General features: G+C 43.8%; 1 protein-coding gene across 1 annotated transcript in view; it reads right to left on the minus strand.

The window, feature by feature from the left end:
- Positions 1-4656: 4656 nt before the first annotated feature.
- Positions 4657-19276, minus strand: part of FAM83A (family with sequence similarity 83 member A) — a 94876-nt gene continuing 80256 nt past the window's right edge. The window contains exon 4 of the mRNA XM_073632210.1: positions 4657-8634. Coding sequence (XP_073488311.1) covers positions 8055-8634 — 580 coding nt within the window. The 3' untranslated portion in view covers positions 4657-8054. The remainder of the gene's footprint in view (positions 8635-19276) is intronic.

The following is a 19276-nucleotide window of genomic DNA, read 5'->3' on the forward strand; positions in this document are numbered from 1 at the left end:
TATGTTGCAAATAGCAGCGGTGCGATCTGATGCACTCGTCTCAAAAAAGGCCCACACCAAAGAACTTTTTGAATAACGCGCAGAGACTGCAGCGCCCTGCACATGTGGAGCTTTGGGGTGTGATGCAGTCAATGTGCTGCCCTTAGGCTGGCCCCTGGAGGGCATCCTGCCTCGTTGGTGATGTGCCGCCGCCTCCTCCTCCTCCTCCTCCTCCTCCTCTCTCCTATCAGGCACCCACGTTGAGTCAGTGACCTCATCATCCCCTCCCTCCTCATCACTGGAGCAAACCTGGCAGTATGCTGCAGCAGGGGGAGCATGACTGCCAGATTGCTGTCCTTCTTGGGCACCCCCTCTGTCCGTGCTCATGTTACTGCCTTCATCGAGCTCAGTATCGTCATCAGAGCCTTCCAAACGCTGGGCATCCTCCTGGAGCATGTACCCAACACTGTGGTCAAACAGTTCGAGGGAATCCTCATGAGGACATGGTGGAGCTAGGGAAGGAGTCACTGATGACATTGAGCTGAGGGAAGAGGCCGCTGCTTTGCCAGACAAAGCACCCTGGGCATGGGTGAGAGAGGATGAGGAGGATGAGGACGGCTTGGTCATCCACTCGACCAAGTCTTCCGCATGTTGCGGCTCAACACGGCCAGCTGCCGAAAAAAAGGCCAAGCGTGTCCCATGGCCACGTGCTGATGAGGATGCACCGTCTCCACGACCAGCACTAGACACAGAGCCTGCTTGCCCTCTCTTATTGGCTTGTGACTGTCTGCCTCTCCTTCTTGGCCTTCCAGACATACTAATGGCCTGTAGCTGCACTAAGCTGGGATAGAACACCTGTAATTTTCTTCAAGTAGCTTTATATACTGTAACCAGACAAGCCTGCCTGTCAGTAGGAAGATAACAGGAACGGATCTAGCTGAACACTGTGAGCAGGACGCACTGTACTAAATGTAAATAGTCTAGCTGCCTGACCGTGGTACTAATAGGATCAAATAGAACACCTGTAATTTTCTTCAGGTAGCTTTATATACTGTAACCAGACAAGCCTGCCTGTCAGTAGGAAGATAACAGGAACGGATCTAGCTGAACACTGTGAGCAGGACGCACTGTACTAAATGTAAATAGTCTAGCTGCCTGACCGTGGTACTAATAGGATCAAATAGAACACCTGTAATTTTCTTCAGGTAGCTTTATATACAGTAACCAGACAAGCCTGCCTGTCAGTAGGAAGATAACAGGAACGGATCTAGCTGTACACTGTGAGCAGGACGCACTGTACTAAATGTAAATAGTCTAGCTGCCTGACCGTGGTACTAATAGGATCAAATAGAACACCTGTAATTTTCTTCAGGTGTCTTTATATACAGTAACCAGACAAGCCTGCCTGTCAGTAGGAAGATAACAGGAACGGATCTAGCTGAACACTGTGAGCAGGACGCACTGTACTAAATGTAAATAGTCTAGCTGCCTGACCGTGGTACTAATAGGATCAAATAGAACACCTGTAATTTTCTTCAGGTAGCTTTATATACTGTAACCAGACAAGCCTGCCTGTCAGTAGGAAGATAACAGGAACGGATCTAGCTGAACACTGTGAGCAGGACGCACTGTACTAAATGTAAATAGTCTAGCTGCCTGACCGTGGTACTAATAGGATCAAATAGAACACCTGTAATTTTCTTCAGGTAGCTTTATATACAGTAACCAGACAAGCCTGCCTGTCAGTAGGAAGATAACAGGAACGGATCTAGCTGTACACTGTGAACAGGACGCACTGTACTAAATGTAAATAGTCTAGCTGCCTGACCGTGGTACTAATAGGATCAAATAGAACACCTGTAATTTTCTTCAGGTAGCTTTATATACAGTAACCAGACAAGCCTGCCTGTCAGTAGGAAGATAACAGGAACGGATCTAGCTGAACACTGTGAGCAGGACGCACTGTACTAAATGTAAATAGTCTAGCTGCCTGACCGTGGTACTAATAGGATCAAATAGAACACCTGTAATTTTCTTCAGGTAGCTTTATATACTGTAACCAGACAAGCCTGCCTGTCAGTAGGAAGATAACAGGAACGGATCTAGCTGAACACTGTGAGCAGGACGCACTGTACTAAATGTAAATAGTCTAGCTGCCTGACCGTGGTACTAATAGGATCAAATAGAACACCTGTAATTTTCTTCAGGTAGCTTTATATACAGTAACCAGACAAGCCTGCCTGTCAGTAGGAAGATAACAGGAACGGATCTAGCTGTACACTGTGAGCAGGACGCACTGTACTAAATGTAAATAGTCTAGCTGCCTGACCGTGGTACTAATAGGATCAAATAGAACACCTGTAATTTTCTTCAGGTAGCTTTATATACTGTAACCAGACAAGCCTGCCTGTCAGTAGGAAGATAACAGGAACGGATCTAGCTGAACACTGTGAGCAGGACGCACTGTACTAAATGTAAATAGTCTAGCTGCCTGACCGTGGTACTAATAGGATCAAATAGAACACCTGTAATTTTCTTCAGGTAGCTTTATATACTGTAACCAGACAAGCCTGCCTGTCAGTAGGAAGATAACAGGAACGGATCTAGCTGTACACTGTGAGCAGGACGCACTGTACTAAATGTAAATAGTCTAGCTGCCTGACCGTGGTACTAATAGGATCAAATAGAACACCTGTAATTTTCTTCAGGTAGCTTTATATACTGTAACCAGACAAGCCTGCCTGTCAGTAGGAAGATAACAGGAACGGATCTAGCTGAACACTGTGAGCAGGACGCACTGTACTAAATGTAAATAGTCTAGCTGCCTGACCGTGGTACTAATAGGATCAAATAGAACACCTGTAATTTTCTTCAGGTAGCTTTATATACTGTAACCAGACAAGCCTGCCTGTCAGTAGGAATTTAACAGGAACGGATCTAGCTGAACACTGTGAGCAGGACGCACTGCACTAAATGTAAATAGTCTAGAAGATAACAGGAACGGATCTAGCTGAACACTGTGAGCAGGACGCACTGACTGCACTAAATGTAAATAGCAGGAACGGATCTAGCTGAACACTGTGAGCAGGACGCACTGCATTAAATGTAAATAGTCTAGATAGAAGATAACAGGAACGGATCTAGCTAAACTGAATACAGTGTATATATATATATGCAACACCTGGGATGCATATATATACACAATACACTGTAAGTGCAGCTAACTGACTGACTGTTCTGCCTAATCTATCTAACTCAAATCAAATGACACTGTCTCTCTCTCTCTCTATCTCTCAGCACACCGGAACACACACTACACAGGGCCGCCGTGCAGGCGGCCTTATATAGTGTGGGGTGTGTACTAAATCCCCTGAGCCATAATTGGCCAAAGCCACCCTCGCTTTGGCCAATTACAGCTCTCTCTACTGACGGCGCTGTGATTGGCCAAGCATGCGGGTCATAGTGCATGCTTGGCCAATCATCAGCCAGCAATGCACTGCGATGCCGCAGTGAATTATGGGCCGTGACGCGCCACACGAATTTAGCGCGAACGGCCCATAACGTTCGCAATTCGGCGAACGATCGAACAGCCGATGTTCGAGTCGAACATGGGTTCGACTCGAACACGAAGCTCATCCCTAGTAGCGACCAACCTCTGCTCCGGAGTGATGACTTGCCTCATGCAGGTATCCTGACTGCTGATATAGGGGGTCAGCGAAGCCAACAAACGGTGAAACACGGGGTCCGTCATCCTGAGAAAGTTCCTGAAATCATCAGGATTATTCTCACGGATCTCACGGAGCAAAGGCATATGACAGAACTGGGCACGCTGAAGCAACCAATTCTTGGTCCATGAACTCCCCCCCCACCCTGTTCATGGACTTGACTTGTGTCAAGGTCAGGACCCCAACACCAAGCCCCCGCACAGCACGAACTCCACGAGGGGTACGCATACGAAACATGGCTAGAAAACGGTCGGCTGCTCAGAACGAAGTAACAGAACGCACTGAAGAACAGCAAGGCCTGTGAAGAGCGACCTGAAAAACAGCAACGAGCGGACAAGATCGCACAGAAAACTCCGATACGAACTGACTGCACGCACTGAAGAGCAAATACAAACCCACAAGCACAAACTGAACGGCAGAAACGATCTGAAAGCCACGAGTCTGAAAAAGCGCGAATCGTCTCTCACCAAACTTTTACTAACACGAGATTAGCAAAAGGAGCCCAAAGGGTGCCGCGCTTGGTTCTGAACCGGCCTTTTCTAGTCTCGTCGTACGTGGTGTACGTGACCGCGTGGTTGTCGATCGGAAATTCCGACAAATTTGTGCGACCGTGTGTAGGCAAAACAAGTTTGAGCCAACATCCGTCGGAAAAAATCCGAGGATTTTGTTGTCGGAATGTCTGAACAAAGTCCAACCGTGTGTACGGGGCATTACTTCTCCTGCAGTGTTTTCCAGTGAAATAAAATAAAGGGAAAGGCAGGCAACTTCACGATGGCTGTAGTTGGTGGTACTTACCTTGAAACTCACTTTCTGGTGTTCTTGAAATCAGCCTTTGGGCCAACACTGTGCTTTCTATAAATGTATGACAATTTTTTAACAACGTATCTGCATCTACAAATTACTTAATGTCCCCCTCACCAAAAAAAAAAAAAAAAAACACCAACTCTGGTAATTTATATAATATGTACATTTTATTTAAAAATAATTAACAGTTAATGCATTGTCAGTGCAGCCATTCAGCATGTTCAGTTTTCACCTTCTATTACATTTCCAGACAGAACAGTAAACTACATAGTACATCACCAGGAGAACTGCTATCACATTTGGTAAGTGAACGTGTGCCATGTACATGCAGTGCAAAGCAACGGGTCCACTTAACTGTTGCCCCTGGAGTTACTTACCTTAATTTTGCCCCTCCCCCAGCGTAGCCCTTCAAGCAAAGTGAAATTCATGTTACTTTCCTTCAGTAGTGTATTTAGGTTTTGTGCTGCCCTAGGCCTGACTAAACTCGTGCACCCTCTAATTTAAATATGACCCACCCCTTCCTGTCAAAGCCACACCCCTTGCTGTTTAAGACCCGCCCTGAAATTTTGGAGTGGGGACACATTTTCTGAGGTCCTGGGGGGGGATGTATTCCCTTAATTTGCATAGATTTCCTCTCACTTCCTGTTTAGCTATGGGGCAGGAAGTGAAGGGAAATCTCTGCAATAGGACAGGGATGGTAAAAAAATTAACTGACAGGGGCTATAACCCTCCCTTATTCTATGCAAAATGAAAAAAAAAAGTGTTTCCTGTAGTTCCACTTTAAGCACAAATTTCTGATAATTTTTTGGAGAGGACTAAGAAGATATAACCATGTCAATGGTGCAGCAGAAAACATATAGCACAGTGAGGAAGGTTTGTGGTCCAGGATGATAGGACAATCAAAATTAGAAGCGGCGCCCCCCCCCCCCACAATTGCGGAATGCCGGCCGGCCGCATACCGGAAGCAGTGCGGTCACTTTATGGGGGCGATAGACTAATATTTGCCTCTCAGCCCATTCTGCCGTGTAATATTGGTGCTACACTAATAGTGTAGCGCAAGCCAAAGGGGACTCGTTCCGTGCTGCCCCCCTGCAAAGTGCTGCCCTAGGCCTAGGCCTTGTCGGCCTAGGCCAGGATACAGCGTTGCTTCCCTTTATGAAATACATGTTACTCACTCCCCTTCCTTCCATGATGCAGCTCTGTGTGCTTGAGTGACCACCACTCGACACATGAAGGTGGGGAGACAGTCCTTAATCTTGAGTAAACTCCAAACACAGCGAACTGGAGCTTATGCATGGCTTTTCTAATCACTTCAAGGGGCTAAGAGAGCAACAGGTAGGCAAAGTAAAGGTAAGCACATGCAGCTGGAGGGGTGGCATTTAGGTGAACTTGTTGCTTTGTTGTCAAATATGTTATTGACAATGAGGAGTAGTAAGATATGCGCTTTTCCTCAGCTTTTTGGCCGTTCAGGTAGTACTCTATCCTCCAACTTGGTAGATGGAAAAATTAAGATAATTGATAGTCTTTTTCCCCAAAATCCATAGAAATGCGGATGGCCAACATGGGGTAAAACTCACTGGAGATACCCTGTATGGACAGGTAGTCATTGCAAGTTATACCATGGCTGGATACACCACTTGTAACTCTTAGCCCTTGTGTGGAGACCCTTGACCATCAACATCCTATAAGCAGCAAAAATAAAATCTTACACTGTTTACAACATGACCCAGAACGCTAACGGACTTAAATGAAAGAACAAAAAAAAATCCGTAATGCCGTAAACTCCTAGCAAATAAACAAATGTGCGTTATACAAAATACAAAAAGAAGTAACTTTACTAGTCAGTTCACAATACTTCCTGATGCCATAGTATGAATGCTTACAACGTGTAACAGCAATACACAGTGTTCATTAAATGTTCAAGTTTCAAGAACAACTCCACATAACTGGTAAAATCAATTGATTAACTGCTTAATATGTACAAGAGCATTGCATATACTATATGCTAATTAGGGAATTAGGGGAATTAAGGGAATCATGTTTTTTTAATAAATTTTCCATTTTTTGTTTGGGACTAAAAAATTTAGATTTTTACATTTTAAATCTTATTACATTAAAAAACTGGATATTAATATTTTAATATTTACAACTTACTACCAACAGGTGTTGGTGAAGCTGCAGGTTTTACCACTATGCTGTGAATAGTCAGACTAGCCTGTGTAACTTCATCTTCTGCTATTCAGATCTTTTTACGATACACACACAGATGAATGAGTCAGAAGATGGAGACACTGCACACCTTGTCTACTAGCTCAAAGAAACCTGTATGGATTTTCAGTTAGATAAAGGCAATAAACAAGTTTGCTGACAGTACTGGGCTTTTTATTAGATAGCCCAATATGCTTTGCAACCTAAATGTCATGAATGCCCCCAGTATTAGGTGTTTTTTTTGTATCATAAACAATTTATACAAGCAATAAAAAAAAATCATAAGGATCAGTTTCTACACTTGTAAACATTAAAAATAGCCAAAAACCATAATAGCTTGCCATTAAACTAGACTTGTCAGTGGCTCAACACTGCTTAAATAATCACAATTATAAAATACAAGTACCTTGAGGTTCCTGTACACACCTACATCCATTTTAGTAAGCCACAAGGAGCTCCAAAAACATACACATTTGTTCTGTCCCACTTTTTCTGTTTAGTGCTAGTTAGTTCAGTTCTAGCTAGACCTGCTCCGTTTCTTCCATGTTCCCTCAGTCAAGGTTAGTACTTTGAAGAGACAGGGCTTAGGAAAGTCATTATCTTCTTACACTTCAAAGTACTGGAAAAACATAATCTCTACTGCAATTAGCTGAAGTTAAAATGCATTGGATTCAGCTTCTGTATCTTATTGAAGAGTTAAGCTGCCTGTGGACAGCGCCAAGTCTGCAGAGGAACTGTCCAGGTAGACTGGGTCTAAGGCGGTATGTCAATGTATAAAGCGACATTTGAAACAGAACAACATTCCTGGTGAAGTTAGGTGGGTGGTCGATGAGATTGCCCATCACAGTAATGGAAAAGTATGGAGTAGAAGGGGCAGCTTTTGATTTTTCCAATAAGTGATTGAAGAAGTTTTGAAGGTTTTTTATCTGTATAGCAGGTTTGAGAAACTGTCAGGTTTAGATTTTTATCTTACAATTTTGAGCAATCTTGGGCATAAACAGCCCATCTAACAAAGATATGAGTAGGAGACTTCGTGTTTTTACTCTTACTCAGGACTTTTACTCATAAAAGCTGCAAATGGCCAACAGTTTTCCTTGGTACTGTACTTATTAGAGAAGCAGAGGTCATGGTTGGGCCCCTCTTTAGTAGGGCGAGTTATGACATTGAAAAAAATGTTACCTACTTGTTCATGTACAGTGTTCCCTTTTTAATAAAAGCATTTTTTCATTTTACATTTCATACTTGTTACACCCTACTTATTAATTGTAATTTTACTACTGGAGTTTGTAGTTGTTTAGTGCATTATTTGTACCAGTGCATAGCAAGTAACAGAATGTTTTAGGTCATTGTGGGTTTAGAAAAAAATCTCCACCCTTGGGTAAACCTGGAGCTCAAAAAGTCTTCTCTGCGAGTCCTGAATGAGCGGTAGATGTTGTTATTATTGTTGAACATATGGGTTTGGGACTCAGGTTGGTAGCTTCTCTGGAAGTAGTTTGGTTGGTAGTTGGTTGGCGTTGGGGGATTTCGAAGAGAGGAGTAGCCATGGAAAGAATTAATGCGCTGCAGGGGGGTTGTCACTGGAGATAGCACGGGGGATGTCACTGGAGATAGCACAGGGGTTTGAACTGGAGTGATGGATGTAGGAGATAAAGGTGGTTGTGATGTGTAGGAAATACTGGATGACCCACTAAGAGGTTCTGAAGTTGTGTTTTTACTCTCCTGGCTGCTGGTTTCTGACATTGCCCCTTTCTCATTATCCTTTTTTAAGACTGGCGCCATTGGAGCTGGGGACTTCAATCCCATCACTGGTTTGGATGTGGCATATAGATGTCTAAACTCTTCATCAAATAACTCCACCACATGTCCAGAAAACTTGCACAAAAAGTTTCTGTGGACTTGCCCAGAAAGCCAGGTGAAGCTGAAAAGACAAGAGGAGTATTGTTAGAAAGTATAACCTTGATTTATAGACTGTCCCAATCCAACAAAACTTTTCAAAACAAGTCCAGAGTTCATTTGAGAATATTTCAATTATTACAATAGCCACAATTCCTTTTTGTCATTCTTAGACAGATTTAATTCTCACTGGAAAAGTTGTTTTCTCAAAGTGCTCCTCAGTGTTTCTTCTAAATGAAAAAGACCATTACAACAAGAAACGGATATGTTTAGCAGGTTACCCAGCCCTCAAGACAGACACCTATGAGGGGCTACTCAGATAAAACTGCAAAATAAATACAGGCTTCTATTCTACAATATCAAACAACGAAGAATCCAGAAAATCACGTGAGCAATTAAGCTGAACATGTAATGTAAAAAAACAAAACCTCATATAAAAATAATCAGCAGATCCAGAGAAATAAGTAGGTCAAATTGCACAGAAATTTTAAATTTTCTTCTGAAGGTCATGGTTGACTTTCTATCTCCTAAGGCTACCGATGGCTTAGTAAAGCACAAATGTGGAGGCTTCGAAGACTAGGCCAAATCTAAAAAGTCAAACTTTACATGTAAAATGTAGATGCCTGTATCTCTGCATCTACTGATGTTTTTGATATGTCATTTGCACCAAAATTAACTCCTGTTTCTTCATATTTTATCAATATTTCAGTTGTATTACCCATGCTTGTTATAGGTTTACTTTAAGGCCTATTTAGATCATTTTGTTTAGCTGCGTAAATATAAATGTTTGTAATTTTCTATTCAACTCCATTCAACTTATTTACTACTGTACTTATTATAAAAAGAAAAGTGTTTATCAGTTTCAATAGCTCAAAAATTACCTTACACAAGTAAATGTGTCAGAGCAGTATATCCCTTATTAGTTTAAGTCAGAAAAAGCAATCCAAACGGCAGTGCTTTCCCTTTAGATATCTCATAGTGCTCTAAAAATCTGTTGTCATGTATGAAAGATTTATGTGCAAAAAAGGATTGTACACATATAGCAAAAAAACATATATAAAACTTAAAACATATCAACTGTATAAATGTAAAAAATCAAACAAATTAAGTGAAAATTTAGCTGAAAAAAAACCCCCTTCAAGGTCATGGCATTCCACTGCACTTGCTAAAAAAATTCTAAATTATTGGTTGGTAGACATTTATTTAAAGCGGGATTCCGTCATAAAAAAAAAAATTAAAAGTCAGCAGCTACAAACACTGTAGCTGCTGACTTTAAATAAGTACTTACCTGTCCTGGGTGCTGCAATGTCGGCCGCCCGAGCCGACCCGCCCCTCGGCTCTCGGATCCCGGCACCGCTATCCTAAGTAAGGGAAACAGGCAGTGGAGCCTTGCGGCTTCACTGCCAGTTTCCTACTGCGCATGCGCGAGCGGCGCGGCGCTTTATGAATGGGACGCGATGTGTTGTGGGACAAACACAGTTCCCATAACACACCGCGCCCCATTCCCCAGAAGACAACGTGGGAAGCAGAAGACTGAAGATCAGCGCGGTGTAGGAAGAGGCAGATTAGGAAGACTGCCTAGGCCTAGCAACAGCCATTTCACGTAAGTAAAAAAATTTTTTTTCCTCCATTTTGTTAGGTATTTTTTGGTGCATTTTTTTTTTCAGGGTGGACCTCCACTTTAAGTCATAGCATAAATGGTTGTAGTGGTAGGGGGACTTTATTAGAGTTACATAAATATGTTCTGTATTGTATCAAAAAACTCTGCACCCCTAGCTCTGTGTATGAACCAAAGATCCCAAATCCTAAGAACATTCCCAGGAAGGCTGTATTTCGTGCAAAATATTGCCTGTAGACTGAATTAAATCTCAGTGCAGAATTCTGGGTGAAGCATTGCCCTTCAATTGGTGCCTAGGCACAGGTCACATGATCTTAAATGGGAGGATCAGTCTAGTCAGCATAGTCAGCAGTGGTGGCCGGCTAAATTTTTTTTTTGGGGGGTTGCAAACAGTATGCCGCCAACCAATGCCCCCCCGGTTGGTCGGTAGCACTTACCACATCACCGGTGGCTTCCCCTGCTTGGCGGCCTCCCATTCTCCTGCTTTCCACAGGTCATCACAGCGGCGGCGGTTTCCGTTTCCTCCCTCATCCTCAGCGGCGAATCGGGAGTCTTCAATTTTTGGCCAATAGGAATAGGTGTCTCACACCCTCTTCTGACTGGCCGAATTAAGGATCAGTGTTTTTAACAGCGAATATACATTTGCTGTTATAACACACCTGGGGGAGATCAGAGCGCATTCTCTACGACCTGAGCCCACCCTATTTTGAAGCCTATTAGAGCCTCTGGGGGCGGACGCATGAATAGGGGGTGGCGGCAGCCATGGATAGATTCATGCTATGCATGAATCTATCCATTGCATATAGGGGGTGGCATGGAGAGAGGGGGCAGCTCCCTGGTGCCCCTAATGGATGGGCCGCCACTGCTAGTCAGTGATCAATTTTTTCAACGGAAATTATATGACCTATTGCCTAGATTTGAGCTATGCTGCACACATTAGTTGTGGTCATGTACACTGCTCTATGCTCACTACAAATCCCATAGTCCATTGTCCATCTCAGGTGTGAGCAAGAGACGGTGCCTACACTCTTACATAAAGTGTGACCATAGAGAAAGAATGTAGCCACCCTCTAATAGGAAGTCAGATCACACAGCAAACAAAAAAAGGAATTTGGAGGAGACTGAAAGCAATAGAAGGGACCTTTTTTTAGTTAGGAATGCACACTTGAATAGAATATTTTTTTTTAATTCTTTATGTAAAAAAGAATAAGGATACAGGAAACATACTGAACAGTCACAATTATTTTGAGATTGGTGTAAATTTAAGATTTCCCAATACTTAAAAACTGCTTTTAAAATACAATAAAAAATAAATAAAAAATTCCCAGCATGATCATGACAGCAGTCCCCCATACTGTTGGCGATTCTGCAAACAATGACTACTAACAACAAGAATGCACTTCAGAAGGCATATGTCCTGACAGCATTCGGTAATTATGAACAAGTAGAGACACAGACAGCTGGAGTTCGGATTATTATATCGACACTTCACTTGGCTTTTTCACCAATTCGCCCTTGAGGGTAAACAACATCATTATTCCATAGTGCATTTATTGACGGCTAATATTTCAGCTAAAAAAAAGACATGATGAGGCTGGAGCTGCCCATACTAGCACTGGAGAGGGTCCCTTGTCAGCAAAATATTTTTAAAGTGATTCTATAGGATTTTCAATTTTTTTGTAAATAGCAAACATGTTATACTTACCTGCTCTGTGCGATGGTTTTTCACAGAGCATCTCCGATCCTCCTCTTCTGGGGTCCAGAAGTGAGACAGATGTGCAGGAGGTACATTGGTGGGGCAGAAGGGGGTTGAGAAGGGGTACATTGGTGGGGCAGAAGGGGGTTGAGAAGGGGGTTACAGTGGTGGGGCAGAAGAGCAGGGGGTACAAAGGTGGCACAGATGTACAAGGGGGAACAGTGGAGGGGCAGAGGAGAAAGGAGGTACATCAGTGGAACAAATGAGCAGGGGGTTACAGTGGTGGGGCAGAAGAGCAGGGGGAACAGATGTGGGACAGATGTACAGGAGGTACAGTGGTGGGGCAGATGAGCAGATAAGTTCAGTGTTAGGACAGGTGAGAAGATGGTTGAGCGGTGAGACAGAAGAGCATGGGGGTACGACGGTAGAGCAGATGTGCAGGGAGGTACAGTGGTGGGGCATATGAGAAAGGGGGAACATTGGTGGGGCAGATGAGCAGGGTGTTAACAGTGGTGGGACAGAGGAGCAGGGTGGTACAGTGGTGGGGCAGATGTACAGGGGGTTACAGTGGTGGGGTCCAGAAGTGAGACAGATGTGCAGGAGGTACATTGGTGGGGCAGACGAGAAAGTGGGTTACAGTGGTGGGGCAGATGAGGAGATGGTTTCAATGTTAGGACAGATGCGAAGGTGATTCAGTAGTAAGAGCATGGGGATACGGCGGTGGAGAAGATGTGCAGAGAGGTACAGCGATGGGGCAGATGAAAAAAGGGGTACATTGATGGGGCAGATAAGCAGGGGAGGTTAAGTGTTGGGGCAGATGAGCAGGGGTGGGGGGGGGTTCAGTGTTGGGCCAGATGAGAAGGGGGTTACAGTGGTGGGGCAGAAGAGCAGGGGGTACAAAGGTGGCACAGATGTACAAGGGGGAACAGTGGAGGGGCAGAGGAGAAAGGAGGTACATCAGTGGAACAAATGAGCAGGGGGTTACAGTGGTGGGGCAGAAGAGCAGGGGGAACAGATGTGGGACAGATGTACAGGAGGTACAGTGGTGGGGCAGATGAGCAGATAAGTTCAGTGTTAGGACAGGTGAGAAGATGGTTGAGCGGTGAGACAGAAGAGCATGGGGGTACGACGGTAGAGCAGATGTGCAGGGAGGTACAGTGGTGGGGCATATGAGAAAGGGGGAACATTGGTGGGGCAGATGAGCAGGGTGTTAACAGTGGTGGGACAGAGGAGCAGGGTGGTACAGTGGCGGGGCAGATGTACAGGGGGTTACAGTGGTGGGACAGATGTACAGGGGGTTACAGTGGTGGGACAGATGTGCAGGGGGTTACAGTGGTGGGGCAGATGTGCAGGGGGTTACAGTGGTGGGAGAGATTTTCAGGGGGGACAGTCTGAGGTGTGAAGGTGCATGAATTGGGGCTGATCTGAAGTGTGGTGTTGCAGGAATTGGGGCTAATCTGAGGCGTGAGAGTGCCGGATGTTAATTACTTACTAATACTCAAGTAGTTTACAGCATCTACTTTATAAAAAGTAGTTATATAAAAAGTTGTTAAAAAATCAGCACGCTCAATTTCTTTGAAAACATTTTTCGGCACACTGCGCTCAGAAGGTTGCCCACCCCTGCTCTAGGTTCTCTGCTAAAAATATATATATAATGTTTGGGGGATCCAAGTAATTTTCTAGCAAAAAATACTGATTTTAACTTTGTAAGAAACAAGTGTCAGAAAAAGGTTTAGACTTTAAGTGGTTAAAATTCCCATTCCTTTGATCTAAGAACTAAAAGTTACAATATTTATAGTTCTCTACCAGTGCCAAGAATGTTGTGAAAAACTTGGCAGACTGCCCATTTTTTTTTCTTTTGACAGCTGAGTGAGCAGGGAACTTTCTATACTTGTTACATGAATGAATCAGGAAATTCTGCATAGAGATCGTGAGGGGGGTTGAATCGAGATCACAATTTTTTAACGATTAATTGTGCAGCTCTACTACAAGGTGGGGGGGGGGTGTTAAACAAAAACCTCATAGGGTATATAGGGCAACCATGTCTAGAATCACTTTAAAGGGAACTAATATGTGTGGAATTTAAAGATAAAATGTAAAAGGCTTTTTTAAAAATTTTTTAAATTGATAAGAAACATTACATGTGAATATTTTATTTTTTCCATTTCCAACCAATTGATGGAGCTATAAGAGCTTTTTTTTTAAAAAAAAAAATACAAATATTATTTAAAACAGTTTCAAAAATAAAACAAAGTCTATGCCTTTGTCTTGTCTTTGTGTTATACTTTTTTGATTATTAGTAGTGTTATCGTTATTGATTATTTATTGTGTTATTTAAGTCTTTTTGCACAATAGGAAAAAAAAATGCAACAATAGTATTTAAAAAAAAAATCCAGTCCATTTTTTCAATTCAGCCTCCAAATTAGCTGTATCCCGGTCATATTCGAACCAACTCAGGTGGTGTGCTCTCTTTTGCTAGTAGCCACCTAACCATTCACACTACTACTGACTAACATTGAATACTATAAAGACCAGTGGCGGCCGCTCCATTAGCGACACAGGAGCATCACCCCCCTAATCCATGCACCCGGCCCCTAATCTACATGCAGGGCACCGGACACAATGGGGGTTTTTTTGAAGCACATGATTAGAGCCTGAGGCACTAATTGGCTTCAAAAAAAGGTGGGCTCAGGGCGCAGAGCTAATGCCTTCCTGCTTCTCCTCCTGGCCAATCAGGAAGCGGGTCCTGAGACATGACTGGCCAGGGAGTTCTAGGACTCCCAGCCAATCGGGTCTCAGGACCCACTTCCTGTTTGGCCCGGGAGGAGAAGCAATGGCCCTGGCTCTTCCCTCAGCAAGCTGGAGCGTGGAGTAGCAGGGGGAGGGGCAGCAACAGCTTCTTTAAGCTTCCAGGAGCCCTAGATCCAGCACCACCTCGTCATCGTCCTAAGGTAAGGCCACTGATCGCCATCTTCCTGTGCGTCTCCCACGGGGGGGGGATGGCGGTAGTGTGGGTGAGGGGGTCAGGTTTGTTTGTCGCCCCCAAAAAAATATTGGGCACCAGCCGCCACTAATAAACACCTTTATTTAATAAAACTGGAGAGTGCAAAATCTCTCTGCATAGAAAAATCAGCTTCCAGGTTTTTGTCAAAGCTTAATTGAACAAGCAGAAGTTAAAAGCTGATTGGCTACCATGCAGAGCTGAACCAGATTTTGCATTCTTCGGTTTTAGTAAATCAACCCCTTTGGGTCCTTTCACAAGGGATTTCCAAACAGGTTCCTCTATCAGTTTTTCAGGTGGACTTGATGGGAAGCTCCACGTAATTATTTAGGCAAGCAGATGTAAACAGACATGTGTCTGTTTACATCCACTTTTCTGTGCGTCCATCCAGGTGTGGAAAAAGAAATAGTAAAAGACTGGACCCTTATTCATTTTTCCAGACCTAAACGTGATGGATCGGCGGTAACCTGATGTACTCAGACACAAGTCTGTTTTCTTCCGACCACCCATAGATCAAACATGGGTCCACAAAAGGGTTCCAACATGGAGGAAAAAAATATCAATGGTCATTTTTACAAAAATGACATTTGTCCTGTTCTGTTCCAGTTCAGTAGGGAATCTGCTCATGCCTCCTCTGCTGAAGAAAAACCAGAAGACATCCCTGTTAACCGGTTCCTGACCGGTGCACGCCGATGTACTGTACGTCGACAGAATGGCACAGCTGGGCAAATGGGCGTACGCGTATGTCCCTTTAAATTTGCCGCAGTGCCATTGCGTGCGCGTCGCCGGTGGCGCACGTGCGCGCCGGCCGGGAGCTCCGTGAGTCAGGGCGCAGGTCCCACAGACTTGATCACCATGGGGATACCCCACGGTCTCCTCACGGAGAGGAAAGACAGGGAGATGCTAATGTAAACAAGCATCTCCCCGTTCTGCCTAGTGACAGTGTCACTGATCTCTACTCCCTGTGATCGGGAGCAGAGATCAGTGATGTGTCACACATAGCCACGCCCCCTCACAGTTAGAATCACTCCCTAGGACATACTTAACCCCTACACTGCCCCCTAGTGGTTAACCCCTTCACTGCCAGTGTCATTTACACAGGAATCAGTGCATTTATATAGCACTGGTTGCTGTATAAATGACAATGGTCCCAAAAATGTGTCAAAAACGTCCGATGTGTCCGCCATAATATTGCAGTCATGATAAAAATCGCTGATCGCCGCTATTACTAGTAAAAAAAAAAATATTAATAAAAATGCCATAAAACTATCCCCTATTTTGTAAATGCTATAACTTGTGCGCAAACCAATCAATAAACGCTTATTGCGATTTTTTTTTACCAAAAATATGTAGAAGAATACGTACCGGCCTAAACTGAGGGGGATATTTATTATAGCAAAATGTAAAAAATAATGCGTTTTTTTTAAAACTGTCGCTCTTTTTTTGTATATAGCGCAAAAAATAAAAACCGCAGGGGTGATCAAATACCACCAAAAGAAAGCTCTATTTGTGGGAAAAAAAGGACGTCAATTTTGTTTAGGAGCCACGTCGCATGACCGCGTAATTGTCAGTTAAAGCGACGCAGTGCCATATCGCAAAAAGTGCTCTGGTCTTTGGCCAGCGAAATGGTCCGCGGCTTAAGTGGTTAAAAGGTCCTAAAGCTGAATGAACTTTGCCGCCTGGGTTGTGCGTTGAATGCTCCGTGCACCTGTGTGCATACATTAGATGAGGTTTTATGTGAGAGTGATAGATAATGATGACAGCTGTGCAGGCAGCACCCAGTTTTGGCACCGAGGCTTCTGCTTTGTTCCAAAATACACATGAGAAACCAGAGCCAATCCAAAATTCTTCTATTCTGTGAGAGCAAAAATGTAAATCAGAACACAGAGGAATAAATCAATGCGAATGAAGTCAGATTAAACATATACTGAAGATTGAATGATGATGGAAAGAGGAAAACAAATTGAGATCTATTATTATCATTTAGACTGGAATATGAAATAAAGTGTAAGCAGGTTTATGTATGGAGGGGAATGAATCGGCAGTATAACATAAAACACCCTGTATTTGCTTAATATTAGTTCTCTAAAGTACGGAACACTCAACATTCCGCAACACCAAAACAAGACAATTAGGGCAATTTCTTGGATAAATCAATCTTCAGGTGGAAAAAAATGATCTGTATAATGCTATGTTGAGACTTGTCGGTTAAAGTGGGGGCTGGAGCCATTCTTGTTATCGTTGTGGAATCCAGTTTATGCATCAAGCTTGACTCCAGATGCCAAGCGTACAAAAATGACATTGTTTTGGAAACTAGATATCTTCTCAACACAAAGAACTGTGAAAATATCAATATCAATGGAAGATGAAGTTTGCTGGTCCAGCATGGGCAATGGCGTCCCTAGGGGGGCAGAGGGGGCCCTGACCCCCCCCCCCCCCAACATTATGCTGTGCCCCACCATGTGCCCCCCAATTTTAAAAAAAAATGTTTTCTTTTTTTTTTTTCTTTACAAAAAGGCAATGTCTTTTTGTTTGCATTCATAGCGGATGCGCCGCATCTTACTCAGGCCACCGCTGGAGTAACATTCTCTCTATTGAGAGGGAGAGCATCCCCAGTCAGCTCCTGCGGGTGATTACCCCCCTCCCTCTGCCTGCTGACACTGCATAATGCGAGCGCTCACACAACCATGGCCGCCCGATCTGCTCCTTCCCCTGCATCCTCATTGGCAGGGAGAAGAGCGAGTTGCAGGAAGGACTCCACCAGGACTCTCAGTTACTGAAAAAACAGACTGATTTCTCCTGTCCTTAGGACTGGAGAACCAGCCTGTAAATTCCAAGAGATGCCAGACCAGCACTGTCAATAGCAGGGGCAGGACAGCAAGAGGAGGCTGGGGAACCCCACAGTGGCAGAACACCAGGGCCCGGTGGCAAGACAACCTTTGCAACCCTGATAGTTCTCCCACTGCTTCGGACCCTTATATTTTCTTAGTATGCTGGTGACATATATCTCTTGTTTTCTGCCACCCTGGGGGGGCCCAATACAGTAGGAAGGGAGATCACTGCAGAACATGTGAAAGGGCCTGTTGTGGGATCGCAGTAAAGGGCCCCAGGATATATATATATATATATTTGCATTTTATAGTTGCCCACCCTACTTTTGTCCCTGTCCCCCCATGTGCCCCCCTAAATATGAAAGCTGGAGATGCCACTGAGCATGGGAAAGCACAAAGCTTTTCGGAGAAATGGAAAGGGTTTAACCATACTGATATATACACTCACTGGCTGCTTTATTAAGTACACCTGATCAATCGCTTGGTAACACAAATTTCTAATCAGCCATCACATGGCAGCAACTCAATGCATTTGGGCATCTAGACCAGTGTTTAGACCAGCGGGGCAGTGATTAAACGATAATGCAGCAATTTTGGGCAAGGCTGCAGATGAACACTGGGCAAGGCTGGACACTGGGCAAGCCTGCAGATGAACACTGGGCAAGGCTGGACACTGGGCAAGGCTGCAGATGAACACTGGGCAAGGCTGAACACTGGGCAAGGCTGCAGATGGACACTGGGCAAGGCTGGACACTGGGCAAGGCTGCAGATGGACACTGGGCAAGGCTGGACACAGGGTAAGGCTGGGCAAGGCTGCAGATGGACACTGGGCAAGGCTGCAGATACACACTTCAAATGTAAGTTTTTTTCCTTAAACTTCCCTCCTAAACTTGGGGTGCATGTTATACGCCGGCGCGTGTTATACGCCGATAAATACAGTATTTGCCCCCCAAAAGCAAACTTAATTTTTAGTTTTTATTTTTGCCAGGCACAAATAGTACTAAAAAACAAAAGACGCAAATGAGCCAGTTTGTAATAAACCTGAAACTAACAGGACACAGCAAGAGAAAATTCTTTTTTTTTTTTTAAATAATTTTTAGAAAATTCTAAGCAATTGATTGTACAATAAACCAAAAAGCACCCATTTTTCCTAAGCAGTGACAACTAAACACATACAAAACAAAACGTGTTCAAGAAAACATATCAGATGTGTAAGACCACACACATATGGCAAACACATATATACTGTCCTGATAAAGATCAGGTGTATCACAAATGCAAAAAAGAAATCACTAAGCCAGCCTTTCTCAACCTTTTTACCTCGGATGAACCCTTGAAATATTTTCAGATCTAAGGGAAAACACCTGCTAAAAAATAAGTACACCCAGAGTCTGCGGTATATTAGCGTGATCACAATTGTAGAATGCTTTAAGATCCCTTTCACACTGGAGTGTTTTGCAGGCACTATAGCGTTAAAAATAGTGCCCGCAAACCGCCCTAAAACAGCTGCTCCATTCACTC

Source organism: Aquarana catesbeiana, linkage group LG05, assembly GCF_042186555.1.
Source record: "Aquarana catesbeiana isolate 2022-GZ linkage group LG05, ASM4218655v1, whole genome shotgun sequence".
In the NCBI taxonomy this organism is placed as follows: Eukaryota; Metazoa; Chordata; class Amphibia; order Anura; family Ranidae; genus Aquarana; species Aquarana catesbeiana.